The sequence below is a fragment of the Octopus bimaculoides genome, chromosome 1, assembly GCF_046866305.1.
Source record: "Octopus bimaculoides isolate indiv1 chromosome 1, ASM4686630v1, whole genome shotgun sequence".
Taxonomy (NCBI): domain Eukaryota; kingdom Metazoa; phylum Mollusca; class Cephalopoda; order Octopoda; family Octopodidae; genus Octopus; species Octopus bimaculoides.
This window is the reverse complement of record NC_142928.1, coordinates 63,535,538-63,557,191: the sequence shown is the minus strand read 5'-3', so window position 1 is coordinate 63,557,191 and position 21,654 is coordinate 63,535,538. Positions and strand designations below refer to the sequence as shown.

The 21,654-nt window shown below is 36.8% G+C and overlaps 1 protein-coding gene across 1 annotated transcript in view; it reads right to left on the bottom strand.

Annotated features, from left to right (window-relative positions):
• The window catches only part of LOC106883319 (uncharacterized), a 77,711-nt gene that overhangs the window by 28,325 nt on the left and 27,732 nt on the right, over positions 1 to 21,654 (bottom strand). The window contains exons 5-11 of the mRNA XM_089358401.1: positions 19,466 to 19,571; positions 12,913 to 12,967; positions 8,933 to 9,030; positions 7,906 to 7,966; positions 7,277 to 7,357; positions 5,778 to 5,803; positions 2,554 to 2,636 (exon numbers count right to left, since the gene is read on the bottom strand). Coding sequence (XP_089214527.1) covers positions 2,554 to 2,636; positions 5,778 to 5,803; positions 7,277 to 7,357; positions 7,906 to 7,966; positions 8,933 to 9,030; positions 12,913 to 12,967; positions 19,466 to 19,571 — 510 coding nt within the window. The remainder of the gene's footprint in view (positions 1 to 2,553; positions 2,637 to 5,777; positions 5,804 to 7,276; positions 7,358 to 7,905; positions 7,967 to 8,932; positions 9,031 to 12,912; positions 12,968 to 19,465; positions 19,572 to 21,654) is intronic.

Here is a 21,654-nt window from a genome sequence, read left to right as displayed (position 1 = left end):
TGTTAATAATTTGTCATGATTTGGAAGTTTTCTTCATATCTATATTATATTTTATATGAATACATTTATTCATTTTCCATAATTCGATTTATATTTAATAGATATCAATCTATACTAGTTTATTTCTTAGGTTGCGTGATGTGGGGATGTTTGAAGCCTGATGGTTAAAAGTTATATTGTTTCCCTAGTTTATTCATGTCTTGAATGCATTTGGAGTTCTAGATTGGTTATTCCTGAAGTTATTATCATTTTCCATGTTATATATTGATGGTTCAGTAAATTTTGCTCAATACAATTACTTGGCTAGTTCTATTTTGTTCTATAATTTTTGAGGTAGTAATATTCTTTTTTGTAGACTTTCTTTGTTTTGTGGAATGTGAACAAAACATTGGACTGACTGCTGCGCAGGTGGCACGTAAAAATACACCATTTGAGCATGGCCGTTGCCAGTACCGCCGGACTGGCCCTCGTGCCGGTGGCACGTAAAAACCACCCATTACACTCTCGGAGTGGTTGGTGTTAAGAAGGGCATCCAGCTGTAGAAACTCTGCCAGATCAGATTGGAGTCTGGTGTAGCCATCTGGTTCGCCAGCCCTCAGTCAAATCGTCCAACCCATACTAGCATGGAAAGCGGACGTTAAATGATGATGATGTTTTGTAGTTATAGGTTTACTATGATTTTGTTTGAATCTGATGTTTGTATTTGTAGTAATAAACAAGTGTAGATGTAATGGACATATTATACCTATGTTTCTCTCTGGCAACTCAACTATTGATTCCCAGGCAACTTTTATGTTTTCAATGCTGTCAACCTTACCAAATCGAATCATACTGCCCATGTGTCGACACCATAGTGATATCCATGGGGCAGCTGATGATGGGAATAAATGTTTGATATGCTTCTTGGCAATGAGATTTTTGTATCTCTTGGAGTGTCATTATTCTGAGTCATCCTCCATTCCCATAACATTGAACTTGTTAAAAGTTCATGGCTGTGAAATTTATGATTTAGTGTCTGGTCTGCATGTGCTTACTTTATGCGTACTTCAGTATTATGTATATCTGCCATGTATTTATGTACATCATTAATATGTAAGCGCATGTGTGTGTGTGTGAAAAGGGGATGTCTGTCTCCAAAACTCCAAAGTTGAGTAACATTTTCATGCTTGGATTTGTAAATTACAATAAGAATAACACTGATCAGCAAAGAATTTGTCCCAAGGAAAAGAATACCTGTATCTTATATGATTTTGCATGCAGAATTCAAAAATAATGTCAAATTATCTGTATCACCCACAGTTCCTCTGTTCCACGATATCCCTCTCAGATCCTGTTGCATGGGCTAAATTTCAGTTAAGCTGTTGAAATCCGAAGCTAATGGTTTAAGAAATACTCCTAATTTAAATTTTTATGAATAAAATTAACCTAGTGAAATCATAAATCCAGCTATCTGAGTTAATGAGTCCCAAAAATATTTGAAATGAAAAATATGTAAAAATACTAACATACAGAAAAAGCACAGAAAAATACCAACACAGAGAAGTACAGAAAAATATGTAATATACGAACACACAGAAAAATTAAAAACAAAACATGCAGGTGAACCACAACACAGCATGCGGTTGTCATGGTAACAAACTGCTAATGCCACGCTGTCTGCTGATTAGCTAAAATTACCCAAATTTCCCAACTTTAATTCCAAATAACATCAGACTCTTTAATTTACAAGATAAAGTAATTGGTTGATCATAATCAAAATTCAGAGTTGTATTGATACACCAAAATTGAAAGCAATCTGAGCAAAATAAAGTAGGGCTCATTTTGCGAATGAGATCGACTAGATCCGAACGTCTTTCATCATAATTGAGTTCAGTTGAGGCTGAACCTGGAAGCAGGGAGGTCAAACATTGGAGGTCAATATACATAATTTCTTAAGCATAAGTTTATCCAGGCCTACATCATCAAATTTAAGATAGGAGGATGTCAACTGAGGATCCCTTGTTGACACTTGAAGAGGATGCTGAGAATGATGATGATGATGACGATGATGGTGGTGATAGTGGTGATGGTAGTGGTGATGATGACAACAACAATAACAACAATGATAATGTCATTGGTAAGTGGTGTTGCTGAAGCTGGGTGGTGATGATGGTAATGATGATGAGTCTAGGACATTTACCCTCACCATGGACAATAACCCTGCCCGCCCCTCCCCAAGGACAATTACCCCTGTGGAGAACAGATGATGAATCAAAACTTCTTAATATATTGGGGAGATGCTAATTAACCGAAGGGTTAATTGTCCTAAGAGGTAGTTGTCCTGATACAGGTGATGGTCATAATGATGATCGTAGCGGTGGTGTGGTGGCGGTGATGATGATGATGGTGGTGGTGGTGCTATTGATGATGGTGATGGTGGTATTGATGGCGGTGGTGGCGGTGGTGGTGATAGTTGTGATGGTGACAATGATGGTGGTGATAATGATGATGAGGATAATGGTGGTAGTGGTGATAATGATAATGACGATGACGATGATGATGATGATAACTTACCATTCAACACGTTGTTCTCTTTACTACAGCTTCTTTGAAAGCGTGCTAGATTGTCCTCATAATCCACAGGAGGGGTGGGTGATCTAAGGAAATGAAGGAGAATTATAAACATACAATTCTTATACAAATATAAAGCATCAAATTTTATAGAGAAATAGAAAATGAGATTTGGTGATACTCTCTTTTACTCTCTTTAACTTGTTTCAGTCATTTGACTGTGGCCATGCTGGAGCACCACCTTCAGTCAAGCAAATCAATCCCAGGATTTATTCTTTGTAAGCCTAGTACTTATTCTATTGGTCTCTTTTGCCGAACCGCTAAGTTACAAGGATGTAAACACACCAACATCAGTTGTCAAGCGATGGTGGGGGTACAAACACAGACACAGAAACATATATACACACATACATACATATATATATACATATATACGATGGGCTTCTTTCAGTTTCCGTCTACCAAATCCACTCACAAGGCTTTGGTCAGCCCTAGGCTATAGTAGAAGACACTTGCCCAAGGTGCCATGCAGTGGGACTGAACCCGGAACTATGTAGTTGGTAAGCAAGCTACTTACCACACAGCCACTCCTGCGCCTATATTCAAGATTTTCTCGAGTGTTATTTAGATGGCTGAGAAATGAATGCCCTAAACAACTGATTAAATGGTTATGGGTTCAAGATGGCTTTAACACTCTTTTATCTTTTACATGTTTCAGTCAGAAAACTGAGGCAATGCTGGTTTAGTCAAAGCGTTTAGTCAAAGCAACAAATTGACCCCAGTACTTAGTTTTAAAACTGGTACTTATTCTATTGCTCTATTTTACCGAACTGCTAAGTTATAGAGACATAAACAAACCAACAATGGTTGTCAAGTGGTGAGAGGGACAAACATAACACAAAGACACATACACATAGATACACACACACACACACACACACACAAGACTTTCCGGTGTTTTAACACCCAGTACTTTGAGGGAGTCGTCCCCACTGTGCTAAAGCTGCAGCATACTGATGAACAAGTAAAACACATACCTTGAATATGTGTGGTTGATAATACACACATATACACACACACAGGGCTTCCTTCTGTTTCCATCTACCAAGTCCACTCACAAGGCTTTGACAGCCTGAGACTACAGTAGAGGATACTTGCCAAAAGTACCATGCAGTGGGACTGAACTCAAGACTATGTGGTCCAAAAGTAAGCTTCTCAACCACACAGCAACTACTTCTGAGGGGTGCCGATAAACTCACTCTTAGTATATAATGGTTGAAATATTTCTTGGCATACAATTTGGGATGTGATCCTTATCTATGCTAATTTAGTCTACCAGACCAACAAAAGTTTCATCAGTCATTTTAATCAGTCATACTTTTCTGACCACTCGCACTCCTATTTTTGAAGTATAAGAATTGTGTATGCATACATACACACACACTTTCACACATATACAGTATTTCCACACAGTCAGATAACAGGTAGATGCAGGGGTGAAGTGTGCAGTCTCTGATAATTTGACCCAAATAGAACTAAAACATGTCAGGTCAATCCCCACCCAAGAAGTTCATTTGTTTACATAAGTCCTATAAAATCAATAACATACTCAATGCAATGAGGACTAAAATTTGTATTATTTAAAACAGTATTGTGTATTGTACATTTGTAGTATTCATTGCAGCTTTGCGACTCGATAATGGATTAACTGTATAATGTTGCCCTAGATAGAACATAGTAATAAAAAAGGACAGGATAGTTACAACTGAATGCCTTTAAACGTAAGTCAGCTTTATTAGAACTGAGCTGGAGCTAAACAAAAAGGACATTTTTCATTCAGTTCATTTCATTTATTGAAACTGGCCACCAATATTAAATAGGCTTCATGTCCTCCTCCCTCTTTTAAATATTATCCAACTTTATCAGCCATCTTAGTCTATCATGTTGGCTTTTCTAATTTGTGATTTGTTTTCTTGTATTCCTTTTTTTTTTTTATAATAGTACAAAAGTTAAAATAAAAATGTATAAAATAAAAGAAACAGTTTAGAAATGTAGTAACAGAATATATAATGAACTAGAAGAAATTACTCGTGTGAGACAATGACATACATTTAGCTAAATCAGAGGATTATCACTAACAAGTACCACTGGGTTTTTGTTTTCTTTCTTCAAGTATGAAGAAAATTTAATTGGGATTTTTTTTTTGTGAATATCTCATTCAGTACACCAGTCTTTATTTCATTTAATTGTAAAATACACTAAATACTAGATGCTGTTTGCCTCTCTTTGATTCTACATAGTCACTTGATCAGCTAGAATTAATAACCAAATATCCCTCAAATTATGCTCTTCCATCTTAATGAAGAATACATTAGATAATGTAATCCTTGTTATAGATACACTCATCATCATCATCATCATCGTTTAACGTCCATTTTCCATGCTGGCATGGGTTGGATGGTTTGACTGAGGTGTGGAGAGCCAGCAGCTGCACCAGGCTCCAATGTGATTGGGCAATATTTCTACAAGCTGGATGCCCTTCCTAACGTTAACCACTCTGAGAGTGTAGTGGTTGCATTTTACATGCCACTGGCACAAGTGCCAGTTAGGCGGGACTGGCATCTATCATGTTCAAATAGTGCTTTTTATGTGCTACCAATATGGGAGCCAGTCATGGGGTACAGGCATCAGCCACGTTCAGATGGTGCTGAAAATGACAGAATAGTCTTAGCTGGAATGCTTTGATTATAAGTATGCTCAATCAAAATTGGAATAGGGCTAAACAATATTTTGGTATTAGAGAAGAGATGGATAAATAAAAATGGAATGAGAAAGAAAACAATAACGGTGATTAAATTAATTTGTAAATTGATCAATATTTTGGTAGATGAAACCCATTAGTATTTAAACTAGCCATATCTGGCCCAAATATTCTACCTGTTTTATGTTCAAACTGCCAAGATCCAGCCTCTCATACCCACCATACAATGTTATTTTTAAATTAAACAATCACATTATTGAAATTGTGAAGTTACAAGATAATGCATGATTAATTCAAAGTAATGTGAATAAATAAGGATTACAATAGACAGAATAATATGAATGCTAAAGGGCTAAATTCTTCTTTCAAACAAAAATGAATATAAAAACTTATTACTACAATGTGCATCTCCATCACAAGTAATGTAATGCTAAAAAGGAAAGTAATAACATACATTACAACATACCTTTCTGTAACACTTTTATTTAAGTCCTACAAATTAGAAAATGATATAGTTACATAGAAAAATATACAGAAAACACTCAGTTAATTAGTTGAAACTCTACAAGTTTTATACCAATTACTCCTGGCAACAAAAGTGTTTCCCCCACAAGACTTATCCGACACAGTAAACAAATAACTTCAACCATCTATCTAAACATTTCGATTTCTATTCTGTATTCCTCAAAAGCATAGACACTCACAAAATTCAAATGCATTAATATATCCATGCTGCAGCAGTTTGAACAAAGAGCACAACTTCTTATGGGAAGTCATCCAGCACAATTATCATCTTCATCAGTTACACAATGTCTAGAAGACTGCTATCAGAGAAGCAAAAGATGCCTTTCTGCATCATACAGTAAACAAACTCTCATGTTTCTAAAACTTCTGGTCAATTGCAAAGAGGCTCTCTACTCACTTGGAGGAATCCTCCAATCTGCCATTCCACAAGCAAGGCAGCTCTTTTAGTAGCACCTTCAAGGAAGAAGCCTTCACATTAGTTGCTTGTCTCACTTTTCAACACTGTATGTATTCAATAAAACTCCTCACAAATTTCCTTTTTCTATGTTCCCTGTCTCATCATATAGACACATAATTATGCATGTGTGAATAATGAGAGACATGTAAGAACTTCAACCCAATAAAATGAACATTCCAACAGTATTCTTTTCATCACTCTCCAACAGTATCCCTTTCATATCTCTCTAACAGAAGACTCCAGAGTTTGCTCCTATCCTCATCAAACTTCAAAATCTTTATCTCTACTGGTATCTATTTCATTCTTAGGAAATCTATCAAGGTGTGTTCCATCACCAAAAAAGGACAAAAAGCCAACTTCTTTGACTCTGCATATCATTTTCACCAACATCATCATCATCATTTAACGTTTGCTTTCCATGCTGGCATGGGTTGGACGATTTGACTAAGGACTGGCGAACCAGATGGCTGCACCAGGCTCCAATCTGATCTGGCTGAGTTTCTACAGCTGGATGCCAACCATTCCGAGAGTGCTTTTACGTGCCACCAGCACAAGGGCCACTCAGGTGGTACTAGCAACAACCACTCTCAAAATGGTGTTTTTTACGTGCCACTTGCACAGGAGCCAGTCCAGCGGCACTGGCAACGACCTCGGTCGAATGTTTTTTCACGTACCACCGGCACAAGTGCCAGTAAGGCAACGCTGGTAACGATCACACTCAAATGGTGCTATTTACGTGCCACTGGCACAGAAGACAGACAGCTGCTCTGGCAATGATCAAAATAATGAGAATTATTATTAACAACCACTTCTTTTATCATGTTGAATAACTTTCTGTCTTGAATGACTTGTAATATGGTTTCTGTAAAGCTAGATGCATTAGGGATTTGCCGTCCTATATCACTCACATATACACACAACAGAAGTAGACGATAGAAAATACTTGAAAAGGAACTTTAACAGATGGTACATTCTTGACTTACCTCTTCTGATATTGAAGATAATCTAACATTTTCCATCCACTTTGTTTTTATATTTTTGCGAGCAGATGCCTTCCAGAAAGCCTGAATTATAAAATTATTTTTAATATAGTCACAAGGCTAAAAATTTAGGGAAGCAAGGAGTCAATTATATTAATTCCAATACTTGACTAGAACTTTATTTTATTGAACTCACAGAGATGAAAGGCAAAAGCAAGTCAGATTGGGATTTGAGCTCAAGAAGTAAAGAGCTAGGAGAAACATCACAAGGGATTTTTTGCAGCCCTATTTTTCCTTTTTTTTTTTTTTTTTGCGCCTTTTTCTCATTACTTTTTCATGAAAAGTAATGAGAAAAAGAAAACATGTAGAGCAGACACCGGAGTGAAAGGGAAAGTCACTAAGTCACTGAAAAGATCATGAACAGCAACAAAATGAATGTGATCCTGATGCTCTAACCACTGAGCGATGCACCTTCTTGAGCTCAATGATCTAACCACTGAGCTATGCACCTTCTAAATAAGTTAATCCCAGATAAAATCATGAGAAAAAAGAAGAAAGACAAGAGACAATGAAGTTTAACCAGATAAAGGTAATGAAAGGTGAAAACAAAAATCTAAAGAATTTTACCATACCTCCATCCAAGAATCTCTTTCTGCCGTTATGTCCACTGAATTTTTATTCTTTATTCGAAAACTGAAAAGTAAAGTGTGATATTTTAAAGTTATTACATACATGGCATACAGTATACCTTTTGTATTCTAGGTAGAAAAATCTTTTGTAACTTGGGCAAGCATCTTCTACTAGAATCCAGGCCTACCAGAACGTTGTGAGCAGATATGGTAGACAGAAACTGAATGAAACCATTCATTCACCTGTCCATGCAGCCATTCACTTATTTGTTTGTAAGCATGAATGTATGTATATATGATGTGTGTATGTGTGTATGTATGTATGTATATGGGAGAATTCACGAAAAAAACAACAGACGAAGACAGGTGGTGTAAACAACAAATGGATGTATTAGTATAACGCTCGGGAATAGAGAAAGTCTTTACTGTTTCGAACCTACGCTCTTCAACAGAAAGGAACACAGAAAGAAACAAGTAGAGAAACAAGGAGAAAAAAAATAAGGAGAGAAACAAGGAGAGAAAAATATATACATATATATATATATATATATATATATATATATATATATATATATATATATATATATATATGCATGCAGTGCTTGTCTTGACATCGTCTGGTAGTTGCAAATGAGTAATGATCACAGGAAGGGCATTAAGCTGTAGAATATCTGCCTCAACAAATTCCATCTGACCCATATAAACACGGGAAAATGGATATTTTATTCTTTTCTACTCTAGGCACAAGGCCCGAAATTTTGGGGGACGGTGGGAGGGGGCAGTCAAATAGATGGACCCCAGTATGCAACCGGTACTTAATTTATCGACCCCAAAAGAATGAAAGGCAAAGTCAACCTCGGCAGGATTTGAACTCAGAACGTAAAGCCAGGTGAAATACTGCTAAACATTTCGCCTGGCATGCTAACGTCTCTGCCAGCTCGCCGCCTTATGAGGAAAGTGGATATTAAAACAACAGCAACAACAATGACGATGATGATGATGATATTAGTAGGATAAATGAAATACTAACATGTATTGCTTTTTATTGTGTGTAACGTTGAATTCAGAATCACTGACTGCTTTAACATTCATAGTATCTGTCCATATTTGTACCAAATAGCTTTGTGTCTGTGAAAAAAAAAACACAAGAAAATGAAAGAATATTATTTTCTCATATATTTGAAGATTGATAAATAAACTGTAGTGATAATATTTTCTCATATTGCTACAAAAACTATAAATTTTTCAAACCAAAGACAAAGTCACCTCTATGTGATTGTTCAACTTGCTAGAAATACAATGGGGAGTGAGGAGCAAGGGAGGCAGTCCAACCTAAGCAATGCTTTTATGGTAGTGGAGGGTGAGAGGACACTTTTGGGTCTACTGTATAAGGCTGCCTGATCAGGGGGAAGTGGAGCAGGGGTGGGGGATGGGGGATCAAACTCAAGGGCTGCCCCCAGGTGGCACACACTCTCTAGCTATGCCACAGTAGTAATAGCAGCCAAATCTCTTTCAAATGACACACTATAGTCTTAAAAAGGGGAAGGACAAATAAGGTAATGTGGTCCTAAATGCCCCACAAATCATGATGATCAGTGTCAGGAAAGCTTTGATCACAGGCATTGTTCAATAAGTCTTTGGTTAAACAGCAACTTGCTGATCTAATATTAAATAACAACAACAACAACCATAGATGTTTAAGAAGATATAATCAGTTGAATCAACCTGAATACATAAGATTGGGTGCTTTATTGAAACATGAAAACCAAAGGGAGGGCAAACAAAATTTATTCAAGTATAATTTGAACCTAGACAGTAGAGGAACAAAACTAAACTTTCTTATGTATTTAGTCTGAGGTACCACAAGATTTTGCTGTGATATCAGCATCAAGGGTAAAACTGTTTAAAAGAGTCAAAGATATAATAAACTGAACGGACCCTGCCAGAACATTGTATATACTTAAGTCAGTGATTCCCCGCAGGAAAATTGAAAATAGATGTTGGCACTGGTAGGATTTGAACTGTGTGGTAAGAAGCTTGCTTCCCAACCAAATAGTTCACGGTTCAGCCCTACTGCATGGCATCTTGGGTAAGTATCTTCTACTGTAGCCTTGGGCTGACCAAAGCCTTGTGAGTGGATTTGGTAGACGGAAACTGAAAGAATCGTGTCATATATGTGTGTGTGTGTGTGTGTGTGTGTGTGTGTGTGTGTGTGTGTGTGTGTGTGTGTGTGTGTGTGTGTGTGTGTGTGTGTGTGTGTGTGTGTGTGTGTGTGTGTGTGTGTCTGTGTTTGTCCCCAACACTTCTTGACAACTGGTGCTGGTGTGTTTACATCCCCGTAACTTAGCAGTTCAGCAAAAGTGACCAATAGAATAAGTACCAGGCTTAAAAAAAAAAGTTCTGGGGTTGATTTGTTTGACTAAAAACCCTTCAAGATGGTGTCTCAGCATGGCCACAGTCAAATGACTGAAACAAATAAAAGATAAACGATAAAAACTAAAATAAGCATTACATTTGACAAATTAATCTGAATGTTGAAGGGTTAAGCTGGCCTTGATACAGAAAAGAGTGACTGTCATCCCCACTTTTCAAACAGGTCAGGTCACTCCCTTGCCTCCATTGTACTTCCCTCCATTTTTTTTTTTCTGACATATTTTTCAAGCTTATTTACATAATGCTACACTATACACTCAATTATTTTCTTTCTAAAGAAGAGTTTCGTAGCGAAAAGTCAGAACTTTACCCATCATATTCAAACTTATTCAAATTTGTAAACCTAACCCTTTGCTTGTCCTAAACATCCATGCTTATTTTCAGACTTTTAGTTAGCCTTTGGTTTACATGTTCTGGAGAACATAAAAATTTCCTTACAGACCTCTCAAGTTACTCTGATGACTGAAAACAATTAGGAATATATATTACCATATTTTAACATGTATGAGGAACCATTTTTGTCAAAAATTTGATTAAAAAAATATGAGAGTTTCTTATACATATTATAATCCCTTATAAAACTTTTTTTCCAAATTTGAAGCCCCCAAAAATTAGAGGGTTCGTTATACACGTTAACATATGGTATATATGATACCTAGATATAAAAGAAATGTGTCTTGTTTGTCATATCTGATACACAGGACAGGCACAGAGTTAATTAAATGAGTTTTAACAATGCAAGTCACCACTATTTTCCTCAAACTCTAGTATTTTTTTATTTACTCATTTACTTGTTTCAGTCATTTAACTGCAGCCATGCTGGAGCACTGTCTTTAATTGAGCAAATCGACCCCAGGACTTATTCTTTGTAAGCCTAGTACTTATTCTATCGGTCTCTTTTGCCAAACCACTAAGTTACGGGGACGTAAACACACCAGCATCGGTTGTTAAGCGATGTTGGGGGGACAAACAGGCATACAAACACACACACATATATATATATATATATATATATATATATACATATACATATATACGACGGGCTTCTTTCAGTTTCTGTCTACCAAATCCACTCACAAGGCTTTGGTCGGCCCGAGGCTATAGTAGAAGACACTTGCCCAAGGTGCCACACAGTGGGACTAAACCCGGAACCATGTGGTTGGTAAGCAAGCAACTTACCACACAGTTATTTACAAAATTTTTATTTATTGACAGGTGCTGGCATGGCAGCGTGGTAAGAAGTTTGCTTACCAATCACATGGTTCCAGGTTCACTCCCACTACGTGACACCTCGAGCAAGTGTCTTCTATAGCCTCAGGCCAACCAAACTCTTGTGAGTGGATTTAATAGACATAAACTGAAAGATACCCAATGTATATGTGTGTGTGTGTCTTTCTGTCTGTCTGTCCTCCACCACTGCTTGATAACCGATGTTGGTGTGTTTATGTCCATGTAACTTAGAAGTTTGCCAAAGGAGACCAATAGAATAAGTACCAGGCTTAAAAAGAAAATAGATACTGGGGTTGATTAGTTTGACTAAAATTACTCAAAGTGGTGGTCCAGCATGGCTATAGTCAAATGACTGAAACAAGTAAAAGGTAAATGCGTAAGTGCATGACTATCATCCTTCTTCTTCACATAAAATTACAGGCTGTCCTCATTTAATGACCTATCTATTTAACAACCACTCGGAGTTACGACGAACTTTACGAGCCGTCATTACATATTTTACAAAATAGAACTTGAGGCGATGGATCCAAATTTTGAACGATTTTCCAAGGTGGAAAGGCAGACAACTGAACTTTTCCGATGTTATCGAGAAATCTATGACGAAAAAAAGAAGATAACAAAGCAAACAATACTGACGGGATTTTTCATGGATTTTGATGTCAAGAATAAGTTGCTTTTGTAATCTTTATCCAAAGTAAAACAAAGTTATTATGTTTGAGTTTCCTTTAAACCTTTTCACCTTTTCTACATAATCCTGAGAAAAGTTTATTAGGCATCTTATGTACTGGGCATGGAATCACAAACATACTTACGATGTCTGCGCTACAATAATACAGTATCTATATCCTAACTTTTAAGGTTTTCCTTGTAATAATCTTACTGTTACTTATTCATTTTTCAACAATTTATGTTAGTGATTCTTGGCCCTGTACTGCATATACTTTATACAGTACAGTATTCTGTTTTTATATGTACGTACAGTACACTATACCTATAAAAATAAATATGTACCCTATGAATATTCGTTTAACGACGAATTTGCTTAACGACGGGGCTGTTGGAACGTAACTCGGTCGTTAAATGAGGACAGTCTGTAGTAATTTTATGAGAGAACCACCACAAGTTGCTCAACCTGGTAAAAATATCAGCCAAATCTCCCTCAGTTCACATTCTGCCATCACATTAAGGGGAAAAGCACATTTAGAAAATATAATTTTGGACTCCCTTCAAAACATAGCATGGAAATGAATGGTATAGCTTGGTTCAAAAGACTGAAGGGTCAGAGATAACCCGGGATTCAACAGCATCAAAATAAGCAATATATATGATATAAAAAAATAACTATACCGGGTTTGCGATATCACTGTACGAAAATTCACCTTCTTTTATAACAACACGTCTCCTGGAACAAAACGAAATAAAAAAATCTTTAATTTGCATTCACAAGGAACTTTCATTTAAATGTATAAATAGCACCTTGGGCAAGTGTCTTCTACTATAGCCTCAGACCAACCAAAGCCTTGTGAGTGGACTTGGTAGACAGAAACTGAAAAAAGCCCATCATGTGTGTGTGTGTGTGTCTTTGTGTCTGTGTTTGTTCCCACTGCTACTTGACAACCAGTGTTGGTGTGTTTACATCCCCATATCTTTGTGGATCATCAAGAGACCAATAGAATAAGTATCAGGCTTGAAAAAAGGAAAAAAAAAGTGGGGTCAAATCATTCGACTAAAAATTATTCAAGGTGGTGTCCTAGCATGGCCACAGTCTAATGACAGAAACAAGTAAAAGATAAAAGATAGAAGATATATATTATGTTGCTTAATTTATTGCTTGTCTGCACAGTCAGTTTTAACTATGTAACATTTTATAAACGTAACTTTCAAGAAGTAGCAAACTGAACCACAGGGTCACTGCAACTCTTATACTATTACTGGTTTTAGTCATCGAACTGATGTCATGCTGGAGTGTATGGCCTATTATATTAACTTCCACCCACATCTCTCAATTCATATTTTTAATGATTAGTACTTACTGTATTTGGTGGCATGTAAGACACACTTTTTGCCTAAAAAATGTCCCACAAAATTGCCGAAGGTCCTATATGCAAAGATAGGCCTATATTACATTGATTGCAATTAATAAAATGCACAAAAATTAATTTGAAACAAGTTTGATTATCCGTTTTCTTATGCAAAAATATCAGATAATCTCAAAATTAATGTAATTGCTGGCATATTCATATTATTCTGTCAAAAGTAATATTTATTCATTCACTGTTGTTATCGTTAGGCCTAACTCATCGGAAGGTAAGTACCACCATGACTGATATCCAAACTACAGTGGAGAAGGCTAGCCACTGGATTTGGTTAAAAGGAGACGATGAGCAATGGCTAGAGAAATATTGAGCTTTATTTAATAACCAGTTGATCTAGCAAGCGGGGCCTCATATCAGTGAGGGGGGCCGGTGTGCATTGATGCCGTTGAGAGGTAGGCCCCAAAACGGCGCGCACTCTCTCCTGATGATCCCATACACTTGCTGGCTTCCGGTATGCAGAGTTCTCGACTGGTAGCACTTGCATGTGCAAGTTGTTTGCAAGACATGAATTCATCATGCATTATCCTGTAGCTTTGTGATGTTGATGAGGTGACTGTTAATTTTTAGGATTATTTTGTAGGGTTGGTGTGAGAGGCCAGATCTGACCAGTTTGAACATAAAACAAGTAGAATATTTTGACTGGATGCAGCTGGTTTAAATGCTAACAGGTTAAGGCAGTAAAAACTTTTTTTATTGAATTTGCACTGCTGAAATTGGAGTGCATTTATTATGACTGTGTGTCTTTTATGTCATCAAATATGATATTTCATCAAATACAGAAGATTGAAAGACAAAGTGGATCTGAATGTGATTTGAACTAGGAACCTAAGACATATTAATATTGATTTCAAATTTTGGCACAAGGCTAGTAATTTCAAGGGAGGGGGCTAGTTGATTGGATCATCCCCCAGTACTCAAGTGGAATTTATTTTATTGACCTCGAAAGGATGAAATGCAAAGTCAACCTCAGCAGAATTTGAACTAAGTACATGAAGACAGACAAAATACCACTAGGCATTTCACCTGGTGCGGTAACGATTCTGCCAGCTCGCTGCCTTAAATATTGACTTCAATTTTTGGCGCAAGGTCTGCAATTTCAGGGAGGGGGCTAGTCAATTAAATCTACCCCAATATTCAACTGGTACTTATTTTATCAGCCCTGAAAGGAGGAAAGGCAAAATCAGCATTGGGTGGAATTTGAACTCAGAATGTGTAGACATATGAAATTCTAAGCACTTTGCAAAGCAGGGTAATGATTCTGCCAGCTCACCACCTTAAATATTGCAAGATATTTTGTCAGTCTACTGATTCTGCCATCCATTTACTCTAATAAAAACATGAGAATGAAAGAATTTTAATTCATGAGTAAACAGACATCATGTTAATTACACAACATATACTCTCTGCTTTCCTGCTTTCCATTCTTAACATAATAAGATTCCTGTAAGTATAATCACTTCAATACTAAACTGTCCAAGTAAATGAAGGCATATTTAACTAGATGGCATATTTAAATGGCATATTTAACTCGAAGTTTATGCTGTTCTGTTTACACACACACACACACACACACACAAACTAACAACTAGACAAACAAAGCAACAAAGTGAGAAAGAGGGAAAGAAAAGAAAATGCGGGGAAGAAATTTAGTCAGAAAAGGAAATGAATTTTAAAATGGCCAGTAATAACACATGTAGTTTAATAAAAAAAAAAAAAAATGAAAAGAGTACTCAGTACTTAGTGCCAAGTGAATACATTTATTATAAAATAGTATGTAAATGTTACTACATTTCCAAGACTTTACATATCTTGCTAAATAATTCATACTTCAAACAGAGTGAACAGAGAGAAGGTCTTTTGCAACTCAAATCTTTCAAATCAAATTGGAAAACACTCGATTTGTCATGAAACTTAAAGCCATGTTGAAGTATTAAAACTCTCTTTATTCTCTTTTACTAGTTTCAGTCATTTGACTGCAGCCATGCTGGAGCACCGCCTTTAGTCAAGCAAATCGACCCCAGGACTTATTCTTTGTAAGCCTAGTACTTATTCTATCGGTCTCTTTTGCCAAACTGCTAAGTTACGGGGACATAAACACACCAGCATTGGTTGTCAAGTGATGCTGGTGGGAGGGGAGACAAACACACAAACACACACACACACATATATATATATATACATAGATACGACGGGCTTCTTCCAGTTTCCGTCTACCAAATCCACTCACAAGGCTTTGGTCGGCCCGAGGCTATAGTAGAAGACACTTGCCCAAGGTGCCACACAGTGAGACTGAACCCAGAACCATGTGGTTGGTAAGCAAGCTACTTACCACACAGCCACTTCTTCAACATGGCTTTAAGTTTTATTAATATCTATATATTTATATCTTATATTATAATATCTAGCTTATGTCTATTAAAAAAATACATGTCTGTTTTTCTGACTAAGAAATATCATTTACAAATCCACAAGTACATGACAGTGAGTTGATTTAATGCTGCAGACAAATTAGTTACTCACCCACACATGTGCGGATGTATGTGTGTGTGTCTGTGAGTGTGTATGTGTGTTTGTGCATGTATACATATACATAATACACATACACACACGCATGTATATTATCCAAAGTGTACAGTATTATATATCCATTGCAGCCAACCTTACCAATCAGTTTCACACTAGGGATTCAATGGAGTGTTAGGTAACAAAGTGATTACGTAACCTTGTGATTATCAGAGGTAGCCTATATGGAATGAAATATGACAACCAATCATCTTTTCCTGACTTATGAACACTTAGACAACCTACACACACACACACACACACACACACACACACACACACATATTGTCAATATAACATATATCAGAAAAAGAAGCACACTTTAAAGAATAGAGCAGTAAGCATAACAGAGTTTGATGAGCTGTCCACAAGGTTGTAGCTTTTGTGGAAATGAAACCATTGGTTACTCTATGACCAGAATTTAACTTTTTGCTTTAATATATATATATATATATATTATTATTATTATTATTATTATTATTATTATTACAAATTTGGGGTTTTACCAATAGGACCATAACTTCAATTTCTGGAGTACGCATAGAAAACTATATCCAAAATACTAATCTAATAATATAAGCATTTTAAAGCCTACTATAACATACAATAAGAATTAAGTACATTAGAATTAATTATAAATTATTTAAACATATGCATGGAAGGCAGACATTAAACGATGATGATGACGACGATGACGACGACGACGACGACGACGATGATGATGATGACGATACACACACTCAAATATACACATCTTGTGAATAGGTGCCCCAAAATAGTTACTAGATGCAACCACAGGCTAAAATGTTCATTTTTGCAGTTTGGTAAAAACAAATAATATGTAAACCTCTATTGATGCAATTTGCTTATTTTATTATATTGGACGTTATTATATTGTAGTCATTTCTGTTAATCATTCTGAGGAATATCTCTACTGAGAAATGTTTTAATTGTCACTATGTACATACAGCATATGCAGTTGTATATACATCCCTCAGGTGCAAGTCTATAGAAGTACTTGTTGCCAAGTATCATTGTCATCATCATCATCAACATCATTATTTAGTGTCTACTTTCTATGCTGGCATGGGTTAGATTGTTTGACTGGAACTGATAAACCAGAGAGCTGTACCAGGTTCCAGTCTGATTTTGGCTTGGTTTCTACAGTTGGATGCCCTTCCTAATGCCAACCATTCTAAGAGTGTAGTGGGTGCCTTTTACATGTCACTGGTATGGGTGCTTTTGTGTGTCACCAGTATAGATGCTTTTATGTGTCACTGGCACCAGCCACAATTATGATTTCACCTGGCTTGATAAGTCTTCTCAAGCACAGTAAATCACCAAAGGTCACGATCACTTGTCATCACCTCTGTGAGACCCCACATTCGAAGATCATGCTTCCCCACCTCATCCCATGTCTTCTTGGGTCTACCTCTTCCACAGGTTCCCTCCACAGATTGGCACTTCTTTACATGGCTGTCCTGAGCCATATGCATCACATGATCATACCAGTACAGTCACCTCTCTAGCACACGACATCTGATGCCTCTTATGCCAAGTTTTTCTCTCAAGATACTTACACTCTGTTGTACATGCACACTGACGTTGCACATCCAGTGAAGCATTCTAGCTTAATTTCTTTCAAACTTTCACATGTCCACTGCAGTCACAGCCCATGTTTCACTGCCATGTAACATGGCTGTTCACAGACAGGCATCATACAATCTACCTTTCACTCTGAAGGAGAAGCCCTTTGTTACCAACAAAGATAGAAACTCTCAATGTGTGTATTAATATTGGATTACAGATAGGGGGGGGGGATGTTCATATATCTACTACATGGATTACATGGATTATTAGCTTATTGTGGATGTGTGTGAATAGATAAATATAGCTGTATAAATCTATCTGGAGTTATGTAAACAAATTCTAGCCATTCAACATTGTAGCGGTTTTACCATTGCTCATAGACTTAGAACTTGACATACATTAGAACTTGACATATATATATATATAAATAGCAAAATTACTAAGAATGTATGTAAGAAGCATATGTGTCTGCATGTATAAATAGATATATGGGTATGTATATACACGGCCATGTTTGTGGGTACATGAACGAATATGTATGTATGTGGGGGAGATTCCAGTGTATGTTAGAGACAAATGTTTTGTTATAATGGATAGGAGGTACTTTAACACCTTTTCAAGTTGATAGCTGACAAGCACAAAAATGGTCAGCCCTTATCAGTTTATCAAATTATTATCTCAAAACATTTAATTTCATTCTTTACTGTGTTTCTCTTTCTTTCCTAATAATCTGACTGTGAAGATCGAATTATATTTCATAGTTAATTGGACATGGAAGCTTTTTGTGTGTGTTTGTTTCTTTGTTTTTGCATTTTGATTATATTTTTATTTGGTCTGTCATTTTTATCTATGGTTTCAGTTTTGTCTGCAAATTGCTGAAAATAGCACACTGCTTTGGGTATTCATTCTGGTATGGAGAGAAATGACAGTGTGAAATAACAAAGAACTTATTTAAAATAATCACCTGAAAAAGACACATTTTACATCTTTGATGGATGATAGTGATTACACAATGTATTAATTATATCATATCACCAATGTACAACAATTGTAAAGATGTACGGAAACAAGTGTAGAGAAATGAAAGAATGTCGCTCAATCCATTTTCTCTTATTCATTGCTTTATATCAACTTTACCTACATGTATATGATGGACTTTCCCATTGAAGATGATGTATGAGTGTTCAGCTTTTTGCCAAAAAACTGCACAAATGATTTGTTTATAGTGGTCAAATGAATGTGCTGTACATTAGCTAACTTCCTCCATCAAATCAACATTCCCTATATATGTGCACAGTGTACCATGTATCAGGCATTGAAATGATCATAGACCAACGTGAGATGAAATGTTTTGCTCAAGAACACAACACAACACCTGGTCAAGGAATTGAAACCATGATCTTGCAATTATGAGTGCAACAACCTAATCACCAGGCCATGCATCCTCATGTATGACCTCACATATTCATATATATTTATTCATGTAGAAGACAGCACTTAATTTATACCTGAAAGACATGTAGAGATCCTGACATTTATTTATTTTAAAGCCTCAAGTGCGATCGTTAGAACCAATCTGAGATCATCCTATTGTTCTCTAAAATAAATACACACATTCACACACACACAAATTTTACAAAAATTATACATACTCCAGCCATAACAACATGTTGGCATCAACTCTTTTCTCTATAACACCTTCTTTCAAAATATTCCTATTCTTGAAGACAAGGTTCATGGATTGTCTATCAAGTTCTTCTGTAAATATAAAAAAGACATAATTCATTAGTTAATAACAACGTATCTAAAAGATGCTACCATAATTCACCCATTTCATTAAAATGTAACAAGGAATCAAAGAAAAGAGCTTCTGTCTGGTTAAATATTAGTGGTTTCAAATTTTGGCACAGCAATTTCAATTGATACTTTTTTTATCAACCCCAACACAATGAAAGGCAAAGCTGACCTTGGTGGGATTTGAACTCAGAACATAAAGGTGGATGAAATGCCACTAAGCATTTTGTCTGGTGTACTTCTACCAGCTTGCCACTTCAAATACGTGAACAATAATGACTTTCAATTTGCTTTATAATTTTTCACATTTTAAAATATAATTGAGTAGTTAATTAGTACCAAATTTATTACAAATGGCATTAGTTTTTTATACTTTTTGAAGCAAAATCACTAAATGAAAAAGGTTAAAAAAACACTTCACTATGCAATTGCTAAACTTGCTTGAAACAGCAGCCAGATCTCCCTCAGATAACATAGAAGAAAGATCACACTGTTAAATGACTTTTGTCTTTCTTTTCTTTGTTTCAGTTAACCTAGCAAAAATCAAAGTCTTAGTAATTAGGAAGGCTGTCAAACTACAATCCCCTTCAGGTAGATGACCCTGCTTGATCTGTAGAAAAGGTGTGCTTAGAAACTCCATACAGTGTATCTAGTGTAAGCTATGGACACATAAAAAGTGCAGCAATATTAAAGGAAGGTTAACCAGGTAAATAATTCTTGTGTGTGACTGATGCACAGTGGCAATAAACACTGAAGATGTGCAGAAAACAGATTCCATCACATGTCAGGGGTAGAAACTAGAAGCAGTTAATAGCTTCTACTACCTAGGTGACCAAGTCTGTAGTGGGGTGGTTACTATGAGAGTATAGTGGCTAGAATAAGGATAGCCTGGGCAAAGTTCAGGGAGCTCCTACCTCTGCTGGCAACTAAGGGCCTCTCGCTCAGGATGAAAGGTAGACCGTATGATGCCTGTGTGCAAACTGTTATGCTTCACGGCAGTGAAACATGGTCCATGACTGCTGAAGACATGTGTAGGCTTCAAAGAAATGAAGCTAGTATGATCCACTGGATGTGTAATCCTGAGAGAAAAGCTGGGCATAAGAAGCATCAAATATGGTGTGCAAGTGAGACAACTGCGCTGGTATGGTCATGTGTTACATATGGATGAGGACAGCTGCATGACGAAGTGCCACTTCCTAACTGTGGAAGGAACCTGTGGAAGAGGTAAACCCAGGAAGACATAGGATGAGGTAGTGAAGCATGGCCTTTGAACATTAGGCTTCACAGAAGCAATGACAGGAGACTGAGACCTTTGGAGATATGCTGCGATTGAGAAGACCTGGCAACTAAAGTGAAATCGCAGCCATGCATGTCCAGCCCAGTTAAGAGTACCCCTGATGTGTTATGCGATATATGCTTGGGAAGACCTGTTGAGTCAAGTAAAACCAATATCATAGTTGTGACCAGTGCCCCCTGACTGGCTTCCATGCCAGTGGCACATAAAAAGCACCATCCGTATGTGGCAGATGTCAGTATCCCCTTACTGGCTCACATGCCGGCGGCACGTAAAAAGCATCATCCGAACATGGCCGATGCCAGTACCCACTGACTGGCCTCCATGCCTGTGGCATGTAAAAAGCACCATCCAAACGTAATCGATGCCATGCCTACGTGACTGGCTCATGTGCCTGTAGCATAAAAAGCAGCATCTGAATGTGGTCGATTCTAGTGCCGTCTGACTGGATCCCTTGCTGATGACACGTAATAAGCACCCACTACACTCTCGGAGTGGTTGGTGTTAGGAAGGGCATCCAGCTGTAGAAACATTGCCAGATCAGATTGAAGCCTGGTGCAGCTGCTGGCTCTCCAGACCTCAATCAAACTGTCCCAACGTATGCCAGCATGGAAAATAGATGTTAAACAATGATGATGATGATGATGATGATGAAAATTAAAAGTAATTAAAATTCAATGTTTTCTCGAAACAATAAATTTCTGTAGAGATTAGGATTTAAATTCCAATCTATGAAAAGTTTCTGTTCTAGAA